Source organism: Pan paniscus, chromosome 17, assembly GCF_029289425.2.
Source record: "Pan paniscus chromosome 17, NHGRI_mPanPan1-v2.0_pri, whole genome shotgun sequence".
Classification (NCBI taxonomy): Eukaryota; Metazoa; Chordata; class Mammalia; order Primates; family Hominidae; genus Pan; species Pan paniscus.
In genome coordinates this window covers 31,401,943-31,423,921 of record NC_073266.2, presented here as the reverse complement: position 1 = coordinate 31,423,921, position 21,979 = coordinate 31,401,943, and the positions used below count along the sequence as shown (strand labels likewise).

General features: G+C 43.7%; 1 protein-coding gene across 2 annotated transcripts in view; it reads right to left on the bottom strand.

The window, feature by feature from the left end:
- The window catches only part of LAMA1 (laminin subunit alpha 1), a 175,434-nt gene that overhangs the window by 77,955 nt on the left and 75,500 nt on the right, over positions 1-21,979 (bottom strand). For both annotated transcript variants that reach the window (XM_008971191.4, XM_003817911.6), the window contains exons 10-19: positions 20,463-20,623; positions 19,197-19,337; positions 17,963-18,136; positions 16,374-16,475; positions 14,864-15,075; positions 13,368-13,479; positions 12,450-12,560; positions 6,351-6,478; positions 4,752-4,838; positions 3,537-3,748 (exon numbers count right to left, since the gene is read on the bottom strand). In XM_008971191.4, coding sequence (XP_008969439.3) covers positions 3,537-3,748; positions 4,752-4,838; positions 6,351-6,478; positions 12,450-12,560; positions 13,368-13,479; positions 14,864-15,075; positions 16,374-16,475; positions 17,963-18,136; positions 19,197-19,337; positions 20,463-20,623 — 1,440 coding nt within the window. The remainder of the gene's footprint in view (positions 1-3,536; positions 3,749-4,751; positions 4,839-6,350; positions 6,479-12,449; positions 12,561-13,367; positions 13,480-14,863; positions 15,076-16,373; positions 16,476-17,962; positions 18,137-19,196; positions 19,338-20,462; positions 20,624-21,979) is intronic.

Here is a 21,979-nt window from a genome sequence, read left to right as displayed (position 1 = left end):
GTTCTCTATTTCCGGTGTGAAATCTACAACTTGGAAAGATTAGATAACTTTCCATAGGTCACACTGCTATTACTAGTTCTCTCTCTGCAGTAATAATTATTATGGTAATTTTTTTTTTTTTTTTTTTGAGACAGGGTCTCACTCCGTCACCCAGGCTGGAGTGCCGTGGCACGATCTCAGTTCACTGCCACCTCCGCCTCCCAGGCTCAAGTGATCCTCCCACCTCAGCCTCCCAAGTAGCTAGGAATACAGGCACTCACCACCACGCCCAGCTAATTTTTGTATTTTTAGTAGAGATGGGGTTTTGCCATGTTGGGCAGGCTGGTCTCGAACTCCTGACCTTAGGTGATCCACCTGCCTCAGCCTCCCAAACTGCTGAGATTACAGGTGTGAACCACCATGCCCGGCCTATTATAGTAATTCTTAATTAAAATAGTATTTATGTTATAAATAGTACTAATTTAAAATAGTATTATTTTAGGCCAATTACTGAATAGCCAGGTACTTTATATATATTTTAATTCTCAGGAGTAGCTCACAATATAAAAATTATCCTCATTTAACTTATTTAATATAAGAGTCCTTTAATATTAGAGTTCTGTGAGGTTTCTCACCACCCTCATCTCCCTCAGCGCTCTACTCTACCTGGACAGCCTGTCCACACCTCCGGCTGCAGCCGCTGCCCCACAGCAGAGGCAGGAGGTGAACCTGACGATCAGTTTCTCCTCCTACCAAGCTTCAAGTGAGTGAGAGTTACGGGGGGTGGGGGGAAACAGATAAATACTGGGTTGAACTATACGCGCTTGCTTTAGAGAAGGTCAATCACACACAACACCGGCACTTGCACTTGGTTTAACCTAACAGAATATAAGAATGGGGGGCCTACAGGAAGTCCACAGAGGGAACCCTGTTATAGAAATGGAAGGACTGCTCGTGGGATATGCAGAAACAGTTCACAGGACTTTGTCTCATCGAAGCGAGGGGATGCGAGAGAAGGGATGAGAAAGGATAAAAGCTGTAAGTGTTCAGAAACCAGAGACAGCCTGGTCAGCATCAGCCCTACTAGCCCAGGCCCAGACCCAAACCCCAGCTGCTCTAACCGTCCTTCCTCCACCTTCCACCCTATCATCAAGACCTATTTTACGTCTTCTCTTTTATCTCCATGGCAAAGGCCCTACCTGAAGCCCTCATCAATGCTTACCAGAAAGATTCATTTCCGGTCTTGTCTCCTAACCCAACACCCCTGGCAGCCATTCCCTCCTCAACGCTGGCAGCAGGGCGATATTCAAACACACAGCTCCAATCACACCCTGACCCGCTCCATGTCTGCACAAGTTGCTGGTGAGTCCCAGGACAGGGAGGACGAGGTGACCTCAGCACCTCAACACTGCACAGGAGACCCTTCCGACGTGGCTGCTTCCCACCTGTCAGCCCGAGACCTCCCCTTCCTGTCTCTGTCTTTTCCATTCTGGTCACTCTGTCTCCAGTGTCTACCTCAGGCAGGGCCTGCCCACTTGCCTGGGCCCATCTTCCCACACTGGTCACTCTTCTTGCGGCTCTTCTTCCCATCCTTCAAGTCTCAGATGAACAGCACCCCCTTCAGGAGGCAGCCCAGGCCACCCTGGGCTGATGGGCCTGCCCGCCTCCGTGCCTTCAAGTGCAACCCCCGACAGTCATTCATCGCCTTGACCTTCACAGTCTTGTCCTGTGGCTGCCAACCACACGTCTACCAAATGCTGGCGATGTGGCTGATGCAACCGAAGAACCAAATCTCTGAGTTTAAATTTAAATACTGAAGCGGTTTTGTCAACGTGGATGCCAATATTAAAGAAAATAATTTTTGGTACAGGATGGAAAATTTTAAATATGTTTGAACTACCTTTTCAATTGTAAATTTTCTGTAACCTACATGCAGATCAAGTACTTCTGAGGAAAATTTAGCATCCTAATTGAGCTGGGCTATAAAATATACATTCAATTTTGATGACTCAGTACTAAAAAAGAAAGTAAATATTGCTTAATACTTTTAAAACCTGATCACAGGACAAAATGCTAATTTTTAATATATCAGCTCAGATAAAATGTATTATTAAAATACATTTCACCTACTTCTTGTTACTATTGAAAAATGTGACTACTAAAAAATTTTAAATTACATGTGTGGTTTACATTGTATTTCTATTGGACAGCAGTGGTGTGAAAATATAATAATATATTATATTAATATAATATATAATATATTATAAAATATAATAATAATTGGTTTATTACTAGTAATTATAATAGCTACCATTTATTTCATGTCTAGAACATTAAATGTTATCGCACTGACTTCTCAGAAAGGCCTTGATATACACATATAATTATGTCTATTTTATGAATAACAAAATAGTGGCTCAGAGAGGCTAATAAATTAGCCCAATGTCACACAGTTGGTCCTGGAACAAAACTCACATTAGTCGAGACTCCAACACCTGGATCCACAGGTATGTTTTCCCCCCATACCATCATCATGTGTAGCTTCCCAGTAGACTTGAATCACAATTTCCCAACTACCTGTCACAGTTCTTAGTATAGCGTCTGGGATATACCGGACACTTAATAAACAATGAATGAACGGAGGAATGAATCACCAAGGCTTGCAGTAATGATGAAGAGAAATGACATGAAAATGATAAAAACATTCTACAAATCATGAAGCCTTGTAGAAATGCTATTATCATAATTATCCTGGTATGATAGCCAGTCAAGGTGGCCACCTGCTGGAGATCAGCTTGATTGGCCCAGGGCCATAAAACATTTCCAATCTCTCCATGTGTGCCTGGGAAAGTATGTTTTCTGTACAGCTGGTGCCCTCTTGTGTCCCCACGTTGTAGTACCATAGTGTGACTGGCATTTATATGAAATACTCAAAATAATTTATAATTGCCACTTTTGTTCTTTCACTCCTTCAAAATCTGAGGGCTGAATCATCCCTCCGGCCAGGTCATCTGCTGTGTAGGAGAATCTAGTTTTCTCCATGATCCGTAATTTCAAGGCTCAAATTCAGCAGAGTGCCATAGGGGTCGGGCAGTTTTGGCACAGAGGGCTAAGATGCACCACACGGTGCTTTACGCAGTTTCTGGGGTTACAGTCTTACCATTTCCCACCCTTCATCTTGGAATCCCATCTGCCTCGTGCAGCCCCTGAAGCATCTCCCTTACGAATGTGACAGGCTCTGAGCTTCCCCACTTTCATTTCAGTCACGGGGAGCAGAGCCTGAACTCTGTCAAGTCACACTGGCCGCTCGAGTGGCAGGCTGCATCTTTCCAGGCCACTGACCCCTATGGGTTATGACTAACCAAGCTCAGGATAGGGTAGCTAGGGAAGAACTGGGTCGTGGGTCTGTATTTGATCAGAGACCCAGCATTAATGCAAGTAACCCCTCAAGAGAGTGTGACCTCCTAGGCTGGGCCCTGTGTGACACATGTGACTATACGGTTGAAGACTTCCTATGGCAATAAACAGCTGACCTGACTTCACGCTCACGCACTCACCGCGGCAGTTCTTGGCTGTCACAGCATCCCCATAGAACCCATCAGCACACCTTTCACAGTGGGCGCCATCTGTGTTCCCCAGGCACTTCAGGCACTCCCCGGTGACTGAGTCACAGTGACCAGCCTCCGAGGGGTCCACGTTGCCGCTGCAGTCACAGGGAACACAAGATTCGCCAGGCACTGTTGGGTTTCCATAGTAACCATCTGCGCATCTGTATCAAAGATTGAAAGCGGGATCAGACAAATGCAGTTACTTAAGGCCTTACCGCACTATCCAGGGACTCCCTGAATGGCTAATAAATCAGATGGACTCTGTTCCCTAAGATTTACTGTGAAAGGGATATGACTCCCCACTCGGGCATTCCCAAATCTCCTTCACCTGTCGCAATGAAGGGGGAGAGCGTCCAAAATGAGGCATAAATCCAGGGGACGTGCACCTGTTTCCAGGGCCAACTCTGACCCACCCCTGACCACTCCAGATGCCACACAGCCTCCTACAGGCTCAGCCAGAGCTGGGCACTGAGACGCACACATAGGAAAGACAGCACTGGCCTTCAGGAGCCAGAAGACAGCTACTAAAGCAAACCACCTGTCATCTCCAGAACAGCCCGGAGCAATGGAATATTCAAATGTGTGAACCACAGATACCGACTCCTTGCTGCTTCCTATTGTTTTTGTTTTGTTTTGTTTTTTGAGATAGAGTCTCACTCTGTCTCCTAGGCTGGAGTGCAATGGCGCAATCTCCACTCACTGCAACCTCCACCTCCCAGGTTCAAGTGATTCTCCTGCCTCAGCCTCCCAAGTAGCTAGGATTACAGGCACCCGCCGTCATGCCTGGCCTTTTGTTTTTTTTTTTCTTTTTGTAGAGACAGGGTTTTACCACGTTGGTCAGGCTGGTCTCGAACTCCTAACCTCAGGTGATCCACCTGCCTCGGCCTCCCAAAGTCCTGGCATTACATGTGTGGGCCACCACACCCGGCCTATTGTTCTTGATGAGAACTCAGATTAGCCAGGAAAAGAGTACCGTTCTTTAAAAATTCCCAGTAAGGTTTAACATTAATTTTAAAACATGAAATACTGATTTTTCTCAATGATTCTATGAAATAACAATTATGCATCAAAACTCCAAAACCACACTTAACTATGCATTTAAAAATAAACACAGAATTTATATTTAATTTTGAAAATGTGTTGAAGCCAGTGGATGCAGAGTACCTCTCACACCAAGCTCCTGAGTAGCCCGGGGCACACCGGTCACAGACCACTTCATCTCCATCATTGAGGTGGCAGGTGGGGCTGAAACTGTCAAAACATTAGAAATGAACAAAATTTTCCAATGGATGACGCCGAATTTCTAACTATTTAAAATGCTTCATTTCTACTACTCCTGTGCTTCCCGACCTTCAATGAGACCTCCTTAGCTCAGAATCCGGGGCCTCTGGTCACCCAGCCCACCCTGTGAGCCTCAACCCCTCACGGACTCCTGGTCCCATGATCCAGGCACTGACACTCACTCCTCACTCCCTGCTCCCTACTCCTCTCATTCTCAGCCCACAACACGCCTGCTTCTCTCGCTGTCTGCCTGGGTTAACCCAGCTCAGCCCCAGTGCCCAACTCAGCTGATGCTTCCTCCAAGAGGCCTGCTCGGGTGCTCCTAGGATGCTGGGTTCCCCAGCTCGGGTTCCCTGGCACTGACTTCCCACCTCAGAGCACTGCCCATACCAGGGCAAAAGTGAGCTCACTCAAACACAAAGTGGTCAGGAGGCTCTCGCACCTCTCCAGGGACCCCCTGCTAACGGATGCCTCTTCCAACCCTATTCCTAAACCTTGAGGAGCCTGTGCAGGGTGGATGACAGTACCCACCCCCAATTTCATCATGAGTAACCCTGACTGCATCCTTTTTATATACTGGGAATTCTTTGAGAGTGGGTGAAGGAAGAGTTCTAAAGGTTAAACCAGCGAGAGATAGAGGCTTTTAAGCTGCTGGCCTGTGGGACGCACTTGCCCCAGCGTGACTATAAGGCCTTGCCTGGTACATCTCTTTCCATCTCCCTCCATGCCTTCTGTTCCATGGCCTGCTGCAATTCCTCAAATGGGTGATGCCTGTTCCTGCTGCCATGCCATGGCACGCCCAGCTCCATCTGCCTAGAACGCCCGTCTATGCTGCCTGTGAAATTCCTTCTCCTGCAAATCTGAGAGAAGAGCTTCCTGCACCCACCTAGGTAGGCTGGACACTGCTCTCCCTCCTCCCCACCATCTGGTGGACAGGCCTCACTACAGTCACGACCACACTGAGTCCCCTGGGACCCACGGCCAGGTGAGAACAGTTTGCTATTCAGAACACCTGCTGTAAAACTCAGGACACAGTAGGCACTCCATAAATATCTGCTGAATAAATGAATGGATTTAGACTGCTCTTGTTTAGCCTCATGCGTACATATTTTGGTCATTAGATCAAAAACTCCCTAAGTCGAGGGACAATGTTTTATTCCTCTCTGTATCCCTCTACCTCCTAGCCCACTGGTAAGTAGACAACATATACTTGTGAAACAACTGATGACCAAGAGGAATCAAGAGGGAAAATGGCGTGTATAGGTCCTTGCTGGCACACACCTCTTCTTGCCTGCTTTCATAAGCCAAACTTTGGTTTACAAGAAAATAACCCACCCCTCTGTCTTTAATCCAAATCAATTGTCACTGGGCAAAATTCACACACATATTACACACACAGTCTTGCTCTGAAGTCATTAGTACGCATCTGGGTGGGAATCCTGGCCATGCTGGCAGGAACCGTTGATGAGGTCTGAGGCTTACTTGTTGGAGGCTATGGTGAGAGGGCAGGCGCAGGGCTGGCAGTCCCCAGGTGTCCCTCGGGAAGGCTCCCCGTAGAAGCCGGGCAAGCACTGCTCACAGTGGTCACCGGTGGTGTTGTGCGCACACGCCTAGGAACATGCACCAGAAGAATCAGCTCAGGTTGTCTTAAAGGATTTTCAGATTTATCTATAAGCAACTTGAAGTCCAAGTGGAAAAAAAAAAGACAAAATGCTAAAACCAGTCACCAACCTCTGAGCTATATGAGGAAGGCCTCCTGTTTTCAGATTAATATCAGCAAGTGTAATTTGTATAAATTGGAAACCTGAGAGCTTTCTCTCTGACTGATGAGCATGGACAAGGGCAGGAGATGGAGGATCAAGTTTTTGCAAACATGACAGCAAGTGCTGCTTCGGCCAGAACCTTCCGACTGCTACTCTAAGGGGAATTCTGATGAAGAGTGGGATATGCACGTGGTCTCACAGTGTCCGCCTCCAACTGTTTTTTAGTTGCAAAAGGAAAGAATCGTTCATATATAGTGGAAAAATTGACCAACACCTTGCCTGTGTAATCAGAATTAATATCACCAATGAGGGCCAGACAGACACTGGGACTCCCATTGGCAGTGCTCTGAGAGACTCATCCTTGACAAAGTATTCCGGCCTGAATAATCTATGAGAAACAAAAGAAGGGCCCAGAACCAAGGACATTCTATTTTTAAAAAAAAATGACTATATTCGGCCAGGCGCGGTGGCTCATGCCTGTAATCCCAGCACTTTGGGAGGCCAAGGCAGGTGGATTGCGAGGTCAGGAGATCAACACAAACCTGGCTAACACGGTGAAATCCCGTCTCTACTAAAAAGACAAAAAATTAGCCGGGCGTGGTGGCGGGCGCCTGTAGTCCCAGCTACCCGGGAGGCTGAGGCAGGAGAATGGCGTGAACCTGGGAGATGGAGCTTGCAGTCAGCTGAGATGGCGCCACTGCCTGGGTGACAGCGAGACTCCATCTCAAAAAAAAAAAAAAAAAAAAAGATTATATTATTCAAAATGCCAATAGCATAAAATACAAAGAAAGGCAGTAGAAACATTTCCTGTTAAAAGCCTAAGGAGACACGACAATAAAATTCAACATCTGATCCTAGATGGGGGCCTGTGCTGGAGGGAAGGATGCTATACAGGACATAATTGGGTCAACTGACAAAACTGAGAAACAGGTGGTAGGTTAGAAAAAGTAGAGTACCAGCGTTACATTTACTTAAGTTGATAAGTGTACTATGGTTATACAAGAGACAAGCCTTATTCTTGCAATATACACACCAAAATGGCCATTGTCTATGCAAACTATTCTCAAGGAGTTTAGAAAAACATACTATAATTAGATAGGTAGACAGATAATGATATTAATAAGGCAAATGGGGAAAATGGCAACAACACGGGAGTCTAGATAAATGGCAGGTGTTCTACGTACCATTCTTATTCTTACAAATCTTGGGTAAACTCCTAATTATTTCCAAATAAAGAGGTGGGTTTTTTTTATGGGGAATGAAAATAACTAGACATGAGAAACAACAACAACAACAACAAAAAGCGATCCACAATCAGGAAAAAAAAAAAAACCCAGTCATTACAAACATGCCCACAAATCACAGAGATGATGGAATTGGCAGGCTTGTAAAACATAGGCCAGGCGCGGTGGTTCACGCCTGTAATCCTAGCACTTTGGGAGGCCAAGGTGGGTGGATCACCTGAGGTCAGGAGTTCGAGACCAGCCTGGCCAACAGGGAGAAACCCCATCTCTACTAAAAATACAAAAATTAGCCAGGCGTGGTGGTGTGCACCTGTAATCCTAGCTACTTAGGAAGCTGAGGTGGGAGAATTGCATGAACCTGGGAGGCAGAGGTTGCAGTGAGCCAAGATCACGTGACTGCACTCCAGCCTGGGCAACAGAGAGAGACTCCATCTCAAAACAAAAACAAAAAAGCTATTATAAGCATGCTCAAAGACTTGAAGGAAACATAAACACTGTGAAAAGAGAAATGCAAGATATAAAGTAGGACCAAGTAGAACTTCTAGAACTAGAAGCTACCATATCCAAAATGAAGTACTGAATGGGTGGGCATCGGCTTCAACATTGTAGGAGAAAAGACGAGTGAATTTGAAGACAACAACAGAAACTCAAACTTTAGGAAAAAACAAAAGATCCCAGCCTCTATCATCTGTGGATCAATGTCACGTGCAATTAGATTGGAGTGGGAAGCTGAAAAGCTATTTGGTCAAAACTTTTCATAAGCTGATAGCTACAAACTCACAAATTCTAGAAGCTCAATAAACCCCCAGCATAAAGAAATACACACCAAGGTACAGTCAAAGTGTTCAAACCCAGGGACACAGAGACCCTCCTAACAGCAGGCAGAGAAAAAAGGCAGAATAACACACAGAAATAAGCAGATGACCACCAACTAACTTCTCACCTGAAGCCATGTAAGCCACAAGGCAACAGAACAATTTTAAAGTACTGAAAGAGAAATCTGTAAAAATCAATTTCAAAACTGAAGGCAAGCCTTTTTCAGATAAAGGAGAGTTAAGAGAATCTGTCAACCAGCAGATCTGCACTACAGAAAGGCTAACAATCCAGGCTGTAGAAAGGTGGTACCTACTAGATGAAATCATAGATCTATACCAGCGAATGAAGAGCACTGGAAATGGTACATACATGAAAAAATATGAAAAACTTTCCCCCCCTCATTTAAAACATTCTAAAAGAAAGTGCAGTCGGTGGTTAGGAGGTGTGCAGGAGCAAAGGGGAGGGGTGCGGAGGTCGGCACTGGGGCCAGGACCAGGCAGCACTGACCCCCGGGCAGCTACGGGCTCGAAGGGAGCGGGGCTTGTTCTGCACACGTGTGTGGCTGCTCCTCTTGGTGTGCACCTCAGCTCCCATTTCCCCGTGTCCCCTTCTCCTAAGGCCACTCATTTTACATACTTTTATTGGTCATTTTTCATCTAGCAATTTAGTATTTCCAGTTTCTAAACCATATACATTTCCATCATTCCTCAGGTTGATGAAAGTTTTCCCATATACCACATTTAATTTGGAATTGTAAGCATTTGTATTACATCCATTTTACTCCAGGGTTTCACCAGTTTTACTTAGGGTTATCCTAGACCACAGCATCTAAACTGGAATATGAATCTATTAATAAGTGCACCTGCACCTGGGTTACCTGTAGACTCTGGTTCAGGGGATCTGAGGTGGGGCCTGAGTTTCTGCACTTCTAGCAAGCTCCCAGGTGATGCCCACACTGCTGGTCCTCAGACAACAGAGTCTTAGACCCTTTTTTCCTTCCCATCCTTCATAGGACCTTGGGTTTGATAATGAATCCAAATTAATTCAAGATGCAACTGGTCTTAGTAAAGGGTTACATGGTTGAGCTAAAAGTATTCTGCAGAGTAACTGCAATTTCATTTTTAAAATATTTGATAATGCTCATTTGGAACATGTCTATGGTATGTTTTCTTTGATCAAGGAGTCAGATAGTGCTTTCTTTCTCTTTGGGGAAACTAGTATGTAGTCCTGTTGAAAAACCCACTGAGGGTCTGTTTCAGTGCTTTTTCAGGCGTGTGCCACCAGCCCTTTACCTGACTGTCCCTGTTGGTCAATCTGGTGTGTGAAGGAATGAGACTATTCCTCTCCTTGGGGAGGAAAAACATCTTTCGATTGAAAAAAGAAAGACATGAGGGCCCAAGACATGCACAATTTACTGTGATGCCATTCTTTTTTCTAAATCATGCCAAGCTGCAAGGAAAATACACAAGCTTCTCCTTTGAATAAAGAGCTAAGAGAGCTCAGAGAGAAAAACAGGGGCTCTAAGAGCAACTGGAACCTCATCTCTAATGAACTGTAAATAAAGAATTAACTCCTGGAAGCTAGATAGTTATACGCAAGGCCCAGGGCTATGAACAACTACACAAAAGGAAGAATTCAAGCTTGTTTTTACAATATATTAGAAAAAAAAAAAAACCAGCAAGGTTAGATTTAACAGATATATGATGCTACCATGTTTTTTGTATTTCCTTAAATTCTAATTTACATTTTTATTATTTTTGCCCTCTCAAACATTAATTAAGAAGGGAGAAATAGTAACTTCAGAGTGGAAAAACCTAGCAGACATCACCTAATTCAAGTGACCCAGATTAAGATCCCCAGGAAGAAGACACAATGATATCCTATCCATCTGCTCTCAATGAGAGGGCACGGCACCTCCACGTCTTCTGGTCAAAAATGTGTAACCTCAACCTAGTCATAGGAAAGCATCAGACAAGCCCTGGCTGGGGGACATTCCACAGAATGCTCAGTGCTCTTCAAAAGTGTCAGAGTCATGAAGGACAAGGAAGTCTGAGGAACTTTCCTAGAGGAGAGGAGACTAAAAAGGCAAAGTCACTGAATGGTGTGGGGTCCTGGGTTCGATCCTACAAAAAAAAGGAGCATGAGTGAAAAACTGACGAAATCAGAATGTGGGGTGCAGTGTAGTTCATCTCATCGTGCTACTTCTTCATTCTGATAACCCCACTCTGGTTATGCAAGATGGCAGCATTAGGGGATGCTGAGGGAAGGTTACTTCAGAACTCTCTGTACTTCTGTAACTCTTTCATAGCTCTTCTGTAAGTCTAAAATTATTTCCAAAACATGTTTAAAGCTATAAAATTATTATTTATTCAAATTAAAGATTTAAGGCCAGTTGCTATTTAGCATTATCACTTTAATATGAATATATATTTGTGAACATATATTAATGGAAGCATGAGAAATCTACTCTTTCAGCCTAGCTACAAAAGACATAAGTGGCAGAACCACAGCCTGCTGTACCCCCCACCCCACCCCACCCCAAATGCTGGCAGGAGGCCTTGCAAACCCAAATGGCAAAAGAAAGGAGGTGAAAAAAAAGCAACCACCTCATCAAGCTGTTGGAAGCTGTGCACCTGAGGAAAGCAATCCTGGAGGGACTGAGTCTGCCTGTAAAGCACCCCTTCATGCAATTCCTACAGAAGCTTTACTTACAGAACAAAGGGCAAAACAAAAGTTTTACTTACAGAATAAAGAAAAATTAAGTTCTAATTCTAGAGACACTAAGCCATCCTGGACATCATTCTAAGATCTTCTCCCTGGGTCTGGTAATTAATTTTCCCTAACTCTGTGACTCAGTCAATCTCTTTTGGAAAAAGCATGAACATTTCCCTGCCAGGCGACCAGGGTACAGCTGATCAGCATATGCAGTCACTCCACCTCTGAGGATCAAACCCATGAGACCCCAGAGTGTGGCCTGGCTTCAGGGCATAGGGCCTAGAAGAATTCCTGACTGAAGTCAAGAAACAAGTCTTGCCCCATACCTGCCCCAAAGTTCATTCTCAAGATTAACTACCTATTTCTTAAGCCCTGTTTCAACTCATATTGCATGAAAGAAGTACCTGTTTGATTAATTTATCCCAACTAACTATAAAGCATGGTATATAAGTGAGTGTGATTATACTTTATTCTTCTTCTTAGGGTATATTATGTAATATCATGATTAAAAAAAAATACTAGCATTGTCTGTGGCCTCAGCTACTTGGAGGGTTGAGGTGGGAGGACCATTTGAGCCCAGAAGGTCCAGGGCTGCAGTAAGCAGTGTTGGTGCCACCACACTCCAGCCTGGGTGACAAGGTAAGACCCTGTCTCAAATAAATAAATAAATAAATAAATATTAGCACTCTCATCTAAAGATCCTATGCTTTGTATTTAATAAGTAGACAACATTTTTTACCTTTCTATTGCTTTATAGTCTCAGCAAATAAAAACAATTACTTTATATTATTCTAATAAAAAGAACTATAATGAAGTTGTATATCCCTTTTCCACTATTACCAAAGTAACTTTTTTCAAAAAAAAAAACAACAAAAAAAACGGGAAACATTTCATGACATGAGCTTAAATCTGTAAATTTTCTTTGGGGTCTATGAGGCTAGGGTTATTCCGTGGAGGAAGCACTTAAAAAAAAATCACTTGTACACAGCAAATGGCTCTGAATTGAGGAGGAGAGGGCACCTGAGCTACAGTGAGAGACTCACAATGCAAACGCCGTGAACATTGCACTCAGCTGCATGGCCGTGGCATTCACAGGGTTGACAAATTCCTCCAAAGAGTATTCCATCCACGCGGTAATAGCCAGAGAGGCACGACTGCAAGAGAAGGGAAAGTCATCCTCTTTCCACTACGTTACAAACAGAAACTGCTCAGTTGCCAGAGTACAGAAATGTCTTTTTTCTTAAACATCTTAACTGAGGTATCATTTACATGCTACACCATTCACCCATTTTAAGTGTACAATTCAATGACTTTTAGTAAAAACCTTACCGAGCTGTGCAACCATCACCATAATCCAGTTCCTTATTTCTTTTTAAAGGTAGAAACACACACACAAAAACGTAATGGTTGTGCAATGAGTCTTACGGCCTATTCTTGTTATGGTATTAATATCAATATGTTTGTCCAAGTGATTTCAAAATATTTTTAGCAACAGATTACTTTCATTGAGGATTCCAAGTGCATTTTCATATATTTCACATGTAAGGTGGAGCCCACCAAAGTAAAATAGCGAGGGGCCATAAAAGGTCTCAAAATAGGGCTGGCTTGTCTAAAGCTACCCAGGTCACATGCTGGTGATTTGTAAATGTTCAGATATGATCAAGTTCCATCCTCCTTAGAAACACAGTCAATGGCATGGGTATTGCAAGTTTCTTGTTGACTAAGGCAGGAGGGCAGCACTAAGTCAGAATATTGTCCGGTGCTCCAGCCCATTCCTGGTGGAGGAATCTGATTTTTTTAAACAATGTGACTTCTAATATTTCTATTGCCCAAAAAAGACTGAGCCAAACATTGGGCTGCTAAAGCTAAAAATCAAATGTTTGCCATGACATCCCCTTCAGTGCACTGTTTTCCCCTCAGGAAGGAACAAAAGGAAAAAGACAGGAAGAGAGAAGCGTCACCTCACAGGAGGTCCCTGTGTAGCCTTGCGGACATTCACAGTGCTCCACATCAGCGGCCACCACCAGGTCGATGGCATTAGAGCTGGCTATATCCAGAGAGACGGACTCCAACCTACAAACAGACAGATTGTTATGTGACTCACACGCTCGCAAATATATCTCACATCTCAATGAAGATGGGCTCCTAAAAGATTTAAATCCAGCCGGGCGCAGTGGCTCACGCCTGTAATCCCAGCACTTTGGGAGGCCAAGGTGGGTGGATCACGAGGTCAGGAGATCGAGACCATCCTGGCTAATACGGTGAAACTATTAAAAATACAAAATTAGCCGGGCATGGTGGCATGTGCCTGTAGTCCCAGCTACTCAGGAGGCTGAGGCAGGAGAATCGCTTGATCCTGGGAGGCAGAGCTTGCAGTGAGCTGAGATCACGCCACTGCACTCCAGCCTGGGCGATAGAGGGAGACTCTGTCTCAAAAAAAAAAAAAAAAGACTTAAATCCAATAAAAGGGTGATGTGATTTTTGTAAATAACTAAAGGTCTTTCACAACAATATATTCTCTGGGAGCCATCATTATTCCCTGGAAATGCCTTCAATGTTTGGTACAAAGTCATGCTGCTGCCCATAGATGACTGTGGGAAAGGTCTGGTGTTGCCTATTTGGAGTTGAAGCACCTCAGAAAAATTAATCCATTCAATTATCACAAATAGAAAGATTACCCTTAAATGTGTCATGCTATGTTTGTGTTAGATGCATACAACTTTTTTTTTTTGAGACAAAGTCTCGTTGTGCTGCCCCAGCTGGAGTGCAGTGCCTTAACCTCAGCTCACTGCAACGTGCACCTCCTGGGTTCAAATGATTCTCATGCCTCAGCCTCCTGAATAGCTGGGACTACAGGCATGCGCCACCATGCCTGGCTAATTTTTTGTATTTTTAGTAGAGATGGGGTTTCACCATGTTGGCCAGGCTGGTCTCAAACTCCTGACCTCATGCAATCCACCTGCCTCGGCCTCCCAAAGTGCTGGGATTACAGGTGTGAGCCACCATGCCCAACCTAGCTGCATACAACTTTTAAGCTTGGCACGGCATTGCCAGAAATTGTCCTCCCGAAAGTAATCAAATGACCAACGATGGATACGTTCACTTAAATGGACTGAGTAAAAGCTAAGACCATTAACATTAGGATGGTGAGAACCAGGTGCAACATGGTCCAGACAATCGCTAACTCATCGTGCATTTCCCAGAAACCCCCTTTGAAAGTTTCTCATCCTAATGTCAAGTCTGTCTTCTACTGGATACACTTGATGTGGATAACTGTTCTTACGTTTTCAATAAAATTACACTTATAAACTTAATAATTCTTAAGACAGCCAGTTCCTGTAGCTGTGTCCTTAATATAATGAATGTAAAATACGTTGAGCTTTAAATATATATGAATAAACAAACATAAAATGGAAGTACCTTCACCATAAGTTTTTCCTCCATTTTCAATACATACCTGTAAAGAGCCATTTTTGCAGAATTGTAGTTGGCTCTGATCAAAAGATGTGTCACATTGGCAAGGACAGTCATCAGCTGGTCACGATCAATCTGCCTTTTGCTGTGAAAATCTTGGAAGTTTTCAGGCACAAGTCTAACCACGTTTAGGTACTCTTCATAAGGCTGCAATGACAGACCCTCAGCCTGTGTGCTTAAAGTGAGTCCGTTTCCCTAACATTTAAAAACAAGAGAAAATATATTTGTCATTCAATTTAATGATAAAATAAAAATAAAATCAAATTTTGTATTCAGCAATGTGGTTTTTCATTCGTGCCTAGCTTCTTGTGGCAAACGTGTAATGGTGTGTACAGCTCTTGGCCCAGAATTATCAGAGAAAAGGTGTTTCATTGTATTATTTTTAGAGGGGTTCTGGTAATAAACTGAAAGCCTGTGTACTTCGCTGGGATCTTGGAAAAGAAAGAAAGTCATGCAGTTGCCCACAGCTTTTATCAAAGCAACCCATCTGACACCTCTAATCTTTAACTAAAGTACAGAAGTAGAAAAAGTATGTAAACATAGCTCCAGCTTTTCATCAAGTTGCTGTTAACAAAAGTGATTTACCGTGTGCGGTCTGCAGTTGTTCAGGCTGGAGATGGAGGTGAAGATAGCTCCAGGTGAAAGGACATGAGAGACAAGAACCTGGAGTGGTTTCTGCCCAGACATGCCCCAGACCCTGGGACATTACCACTTGGGGAGTCCTCCTGACTGAGCTGGATCTTTTTATGGAGACTGAGGATGTGGGGATAGGGACAGAGGCTGAGGACAAGTATGGCAACACGTCTACTGTCCTCAGACCGCCAAGTACTGCCTAATCCATTCATCTGAGAGGCAAAGTGGCACAGGGAAGAAGAGACTTAAAAAAGAAGATTCAAGGTCAGAGAAAAAATTTGTCTCCTTTTGACTTAAATTTTTTTTTTTTTTTTTGAGATAGGCTCTCTCTCTGTCACCCAGGTTGGAGTGCAGTGGTGCAATCACAGCTCACTATAACCTTGAACTCCTGGGCTCAAGCCATCCTCCTGCCTCACCCTCCCGAGTACCTGGGATTACAGGCACATGCCATGGTGCCTGGCTAATATTTTTTGAGAGACGGGGTCTCACTATGTTGCCCAGACTGGTCTCAAACTCCTGGCTTCAAACAATCCTCCTGTCTCAGCCTCCCAAAGCACTTACATTATAAGCATGAGCCACCAAGCCCAGCTCCCTTTCTTTTTAAATGTGAAAAGATGGGTACACCCTGGAGATGAAGAGAAGAGTGGCAGGTGCTGTCCTGAGGCAACTCCAGAAATGGGCTCAAAGACAGATTCTCACACTCACCATCTCAGTAGTCCCCACGCAAGTCCAGGGTCTGCTGAATGGCCACCTGGCCACCAGCTCCTTGCTGGGATGCCCTCACCTAGTCACTTTCAGTCATAAACTATCAGCCCACTAAACCCTGAGCTCTATAGCAGAATCAAAGCAAAAATAATCACCTTAATGATGACGTCAGCATGCGACATGAGGTTACTGTCTACCGTCTCTACCGGAATATCGTAGGACACCGTGTATTTCAGGAATCCGCCAAACGCAGTCAGCTGAAATGTTTAAGCGAGAATGAACACGAAAGGGGAAGACAATCACAGCAACAATCAAGTAAGAGGAAGTGGTCACTGGGATCCATCTGCAAACAACTAGGCTACAACTATCCCCTTGACCATGACAGACAAGGAAATTCACATTAAAGGCAGTGAAAGGGGAGTATATTCATAAACATTTTGGTTGATCAATATCACCAACATGTAGGACACTGTTTGAAAGCACAGAAGAAAAATGTACTCTTTGTTAGAGACCACAAGGCAAATTACTATAAACTTTTGTTAATCACACAATAGATATTTACTTCGTTTAAGTAATTTAGGGGATGAGGAGTTTGACCCATGTCTACAATCTCCACATTTTCATTTCAGCATCCTCCTCATAGGACAACAAAGAATATGTCTGATTTGCTAGTCAGAGAAAGGACTAAAGGTGTTTCTTCTGATTAGATGTCCTTCAATATAAAATTAAGATTTTCTTTCTGATGGGTATATGACAGCAATATATTGTTCAGAACCCAACTTTGCACCATAAAATTGGAGAAGTGATATCAAGAGAAAAAAAATCATTGAACTCTGTTGATAAAATCATATAAATACAGCACATGTTCTAGGATTATAATTTGATGAAAAAATAATTTTCAAAAATAAATACTCCTTAAAAATATACAAAACAAGTTTTAAAATGAAAATATCATCAAATTAAATAGAAGCGTACCAAGCTACAAGACTACACTAGCATGCCTGTATGCCATTACTTTAAAACAAAACAAAACAAAAAACCCAGGAAGGTAAGCAGGGAGCTATAATAATTGAGATGCATTCTCGGGAATAAATTTTCGTATCAATCAGAATCTGGAGAGATGCAGCATAACTGGGGATGGGGAATGGGAACACATCATTGCAAGGAAGGCCCAAGCTTACAAACCAACCTCCACATTGCAGAATCACCAGTTTGCATTTTCTTGAAATATAACAAAAGCAGAAAGTATTCCATCTGTTCCTAAATGTGAGCTTCAGATGAGCACAGCCTGCCATGGTACTCAAAGTGAGGGAGCAGCACAGCAGTCCCATTGCTGGAACCTTCCCTGGGTTGTTTCTTGTATGCCAGGCCCTCCACTAAGCCATGGAGGCTCTAAGCTGAGCCTATGGCAAACTAAACAAAGCGGGAATGTGAGGAACACTTCATAAACAAGTGATCCAGGGACCCAGAAAGTTTATCTCAGAGAGGGGGATGAGACTTCACCAAACACACTGCTCAGGAACCAGACCAGAAGAGCAGAAGTTCTTATTTGAATAATACAACATAAAGTTTAACAAGGCTAGAAAACCTTCTTTATATCATCAGATGCAAGTACAGGCTATGAAATGCTGTCCAACACTCAGGTGCCCTATGAGACTACCTAAAATGCAAGCAGCGCAAGTTCTTTCTCAGTGTTCCCTGAGATCTTCATCTGAGACATCGCTACCTGCAGGGTCACACGCACCTTATTTCCAAGGTAGGCCTCGGGGGCTGCCCAGTAGTACTTGGGAGCCAGTCTCTGCATGACCGCGGTGTTGTTGATGCTGACCTGATGGCGCCCGCCTAGTGCATCTTGCTGAGACGGGATCTTCCTGGGACTGATCAAGTCGGTGACCAGCCACCCGGACATACTGTTTACCTTAAAAACAAATTCAAGAATTTTGAAGTATGAAATAGAACTTACCTTAGATTTCACCCAGTGCAGCACTAATATTTTCACAATGAAGAAATGGGCCAGAAAGCTTCTCTAGGGACGGCATTAACATAACACCTGTGGCTGCTGAACCTCATGACCCTTGACCCTTCCACTTGTAAAGGACCAGGAGGACCTGAGAACAAGTCTCACTACTCCAAATCCAGATCCAGTATAAGCAAATAAATGAGCAAAACCATAAAGGCCATGGGTATAGATTTTAGATTTAAAACAACAAAGAACATCATAAACGCATTCAGCAAAATGTCTCTTGCTAACTCTGACTCCCTCTTCTTCGTTGCCCCCTGCTTTTTACCCAAATGCTGAAAAATGTACAAAGATAACCTCTAGATCTTATACTCCCAATGTGTCAACGACATAGAGGTGATGGTACTCCCCACAGCATGGTGGCCACAGCAGTCACTGCTGGGTAAGTCCCTACCGAGCAGCTCCTCCCTTGCCCGCAGCCATCACACCATCTCCACCTCTCCTAGCCACCACTGGACACCCCTGTTGAACCCATCACCCCAGAACTCCCTGTTCCGGAAACAACTTGGCCTGCATTCCTAAACCCTACACCACGTGCCGCTGTTCCCACCCTTGCCACTGGAGGGCCTCCTACTCCTTAGCCTCTTTGAGCTGGAAAATCCCCATGGCCCCATGGCCCTCTGGGCTCCCAGGCCTGAGAGCAGCAGGGGCGGGCGGAGGGAGAGCCGACCTCCCCACCCAATCCATTTCCCCACAGAAGAAATTGAAACAAGACATGTTCTCTAGTGCCACATCATCCTGTTTTTTCTATAGAGAAATGTGTGTGGGAGTAAACACATGACCTATAAAGAACCTTGAGAGGCAGACGGCTGCCTTTGACCCACGTCAGTATCATTGCATAGCGATGAGAGTGGTGTCACAGGGGAAGTCATCCTCATTTCCTCCTCACACAGCTCGTGCCAAGCTTGTGCAATACGACCTGCTCATTAAATCCCGCCTCGCAGATGGCGCCTCCCACCTGACCAACAGGCCAAGAGAGGCTGCTGCAGACATCAGAAACGCCAAAGCAGAAGCACTCGGAGCAGCCCCGGGGGTTTTTTTCCTTCAAGTTATAGAATCCTGGCTTGCAGCGATCACAGGCCTTCCCCTCAACGTTTTCCTGTAAGTTAGGGTAAAAGATTAGCTTTTGAAACCAATGTGTCTGTCCAGAGAGAATAAAATGACATTAACAAGATAGGTGTTCGGTGATCCACAGAGACAGGTGAATAAACGTCCAAAGTAAAGGTGAGGCCTCATAAAGTCAATATTTCCAGAAGAGAGATTTTGAATTATATATAATTTGATTTTGTACTCAAGAACAAGGCTGGAGATCTTAGAACTTGGTCATTCCATTTAAATTGTTTTGTTTTGTTTTAAATCTTTCATTTTTTACTGATCTTGCCAGCATTTCAAAATCTGAAGAGAGCTATAGAATTTTCTCGTATTCATAAATGCTCAAGATTATTTCCAGTAGTATATAACATGTGCCTAAGACTGCACAGGTGGGAATAAGCACATAGGTACAATGGAATGTCCTATGAATTATGAAGAAATTGTTATTAATACTGTAAGGCCAAATAAAACCCCTCACTGGCACCATATTAATGCATTTCTTATGACTATTCAACTCCTTTTTAAGAGACACTCAAAATAGCATATCTGCGTTTAATTGGTGTTCTCAGAAATTTAATGTTAATCTGGTTCTCTTCCGAATACAAAGCTGGAAAAGAATACCATAGAATTAAGCTAGGGGTCAACAGCATCTCTTTTGCAACTACTCAACTCAGCCTTTATTGGTTGAACATAGTCATAGAAAATACATAAGCAAATGGATACAGCTCTGTTCCAATAAAACTTTATTCACAAAACAGGCAGTGTGTCAGATTTGGCCCACGAGCCATAGTTTACCAAGTCCTGGTTTAAAGAAAGAAAACAGAGATGAGGCCCACAGAGGAGGTGGGAATATAAAGGTATGCAGTGTTTGGTGTCCTCTAAGAAGTCACAGAAATGCCTCTGGAATATATCACCATTACCAGAGGTACAAAAAAAGCAAGCCAGATGCCCATGTGAGTCCAAGCATATATAATACAGCCAACTCGGTGTGGCTTGGAGAGAAGGGGCAAGGGGAGTTCTGCTTAAACCTTACCACTTTGCTCAAGAACTGATAATTGGAGCCAATGGAAAACACTCCTTTTCCAGAGAAGCTCAAAGGAAGCTCAGGGGTGTCTCTGACCTCCCCACTTACCTTACAAACACAGGGCCCTGTGCAGGGCTCATCACTGGCACTGCCCACTGGGTTGCACCCACAGGAGACACAGGTCGGGTAATCCTTATAGCCAAGTTGGCAGCGATCACATTTTTCTCCTGTATAACCTTCCTTACATAGGCACTGACCTGGCCGCTTCCCTAGAAAGACAACAATGGCAATGACCCAACATGAAGGCAACAGAGGTTTAAAGCAGGGGTTGGCAAACGTTTTCTGTAAAGGGTCAGAGGGTGTCTATTTTAGGCTTTTTGGCCTCAGAGTCTCATTTGCAGCTGCTCGGCTCAGCCGTTATTGTTTGAACACAGCCATAGAGAATACACAGGCAAATGGCTATATCTCCGTTCCAATAAAACTTTATTCATAAGAACAGACAGTGTGCTGGATTTGGCCCATGGGCCATAGTTTGCCAATTCCTTGTTTAAAGAAAGAAAACAGAGATGAAACCCATGGAGGGAGCTGGGAATATAAAATGGTAGAGTGACTTTGGAAAACCTTTTGACACTTCTTCAAAATGTTAAGTATAGAGTTGCCATAAGATCCAGCAACTGCACTCCTAAGTAAACACCCAATAAAATAATGAAAACATACACCCACAAAAGTCCCTAGTAGCATTGTTCATAATGGCCCCAAAGTAGAAACAATTCAAATGTTCATCAACTGATGAATGGATATATGAAACATGGTATGTCCATACTATGAAATATTATTTGGTAATAAAAAGGGTTGAAATACTGATACGTGGTACAACACGGATGACCTTGAAAACATTATACTAAATGAAAGAAGCCAGTCACCAAAAACCAACATATTTGGTTCCATTTCTATGTAATGTTCAGAATAGGTAAATCTGCAAAGAAAAAGCTAATTAACGATTGCCAGGGGCCGGGAGAAGGGGCTGGAGGAAAGTAAGAAGTGACAGCTAGTTTGTAAGGGGCTTCTTTATGGGATGATGAAAATGTTCGACTCTTAGATTGTGGTGATGGTTGCACCAATACACCAAAACAATGAATTGTAGACTTCAAATGGGAGAACTGTATCGTTGTAAATTATAAAACTGTTTTGTAAAAAAAAAAAGCACAGAGGCAAGTGGCAGAGAGCAGCAAGCACTATCTTTGCTTTTAATGTCGGTTTTGAAACCTTCAGGCAGTTAACCTTCTTGACTGCTCTGAGCTACAGCAAAGTGGGTTAAGTAATTTCTATCTGCTATGGTTGCAAAGTTTAAATGATATATTTTTTTAAATGAACTCAATTGAGGGTAAATGTCACCACCACTATCACCACCATCATCTTCATTATTATCATCATCATCCCCTCACCAGGTGCACGTAAGAATCAATTCAGTTGGGTAATTTACCCTCCCCATCGCTGGGGGGCCCACTCATCCCTACTGCTCGATATCCATTTTAACTGCCAGTGGCTGAGAACTTGATGGGGTCACAAGAGTCTTTGAACAGACGCAACCTATTCAGGAGACTCTGGTATTTGCAAGTCAATTT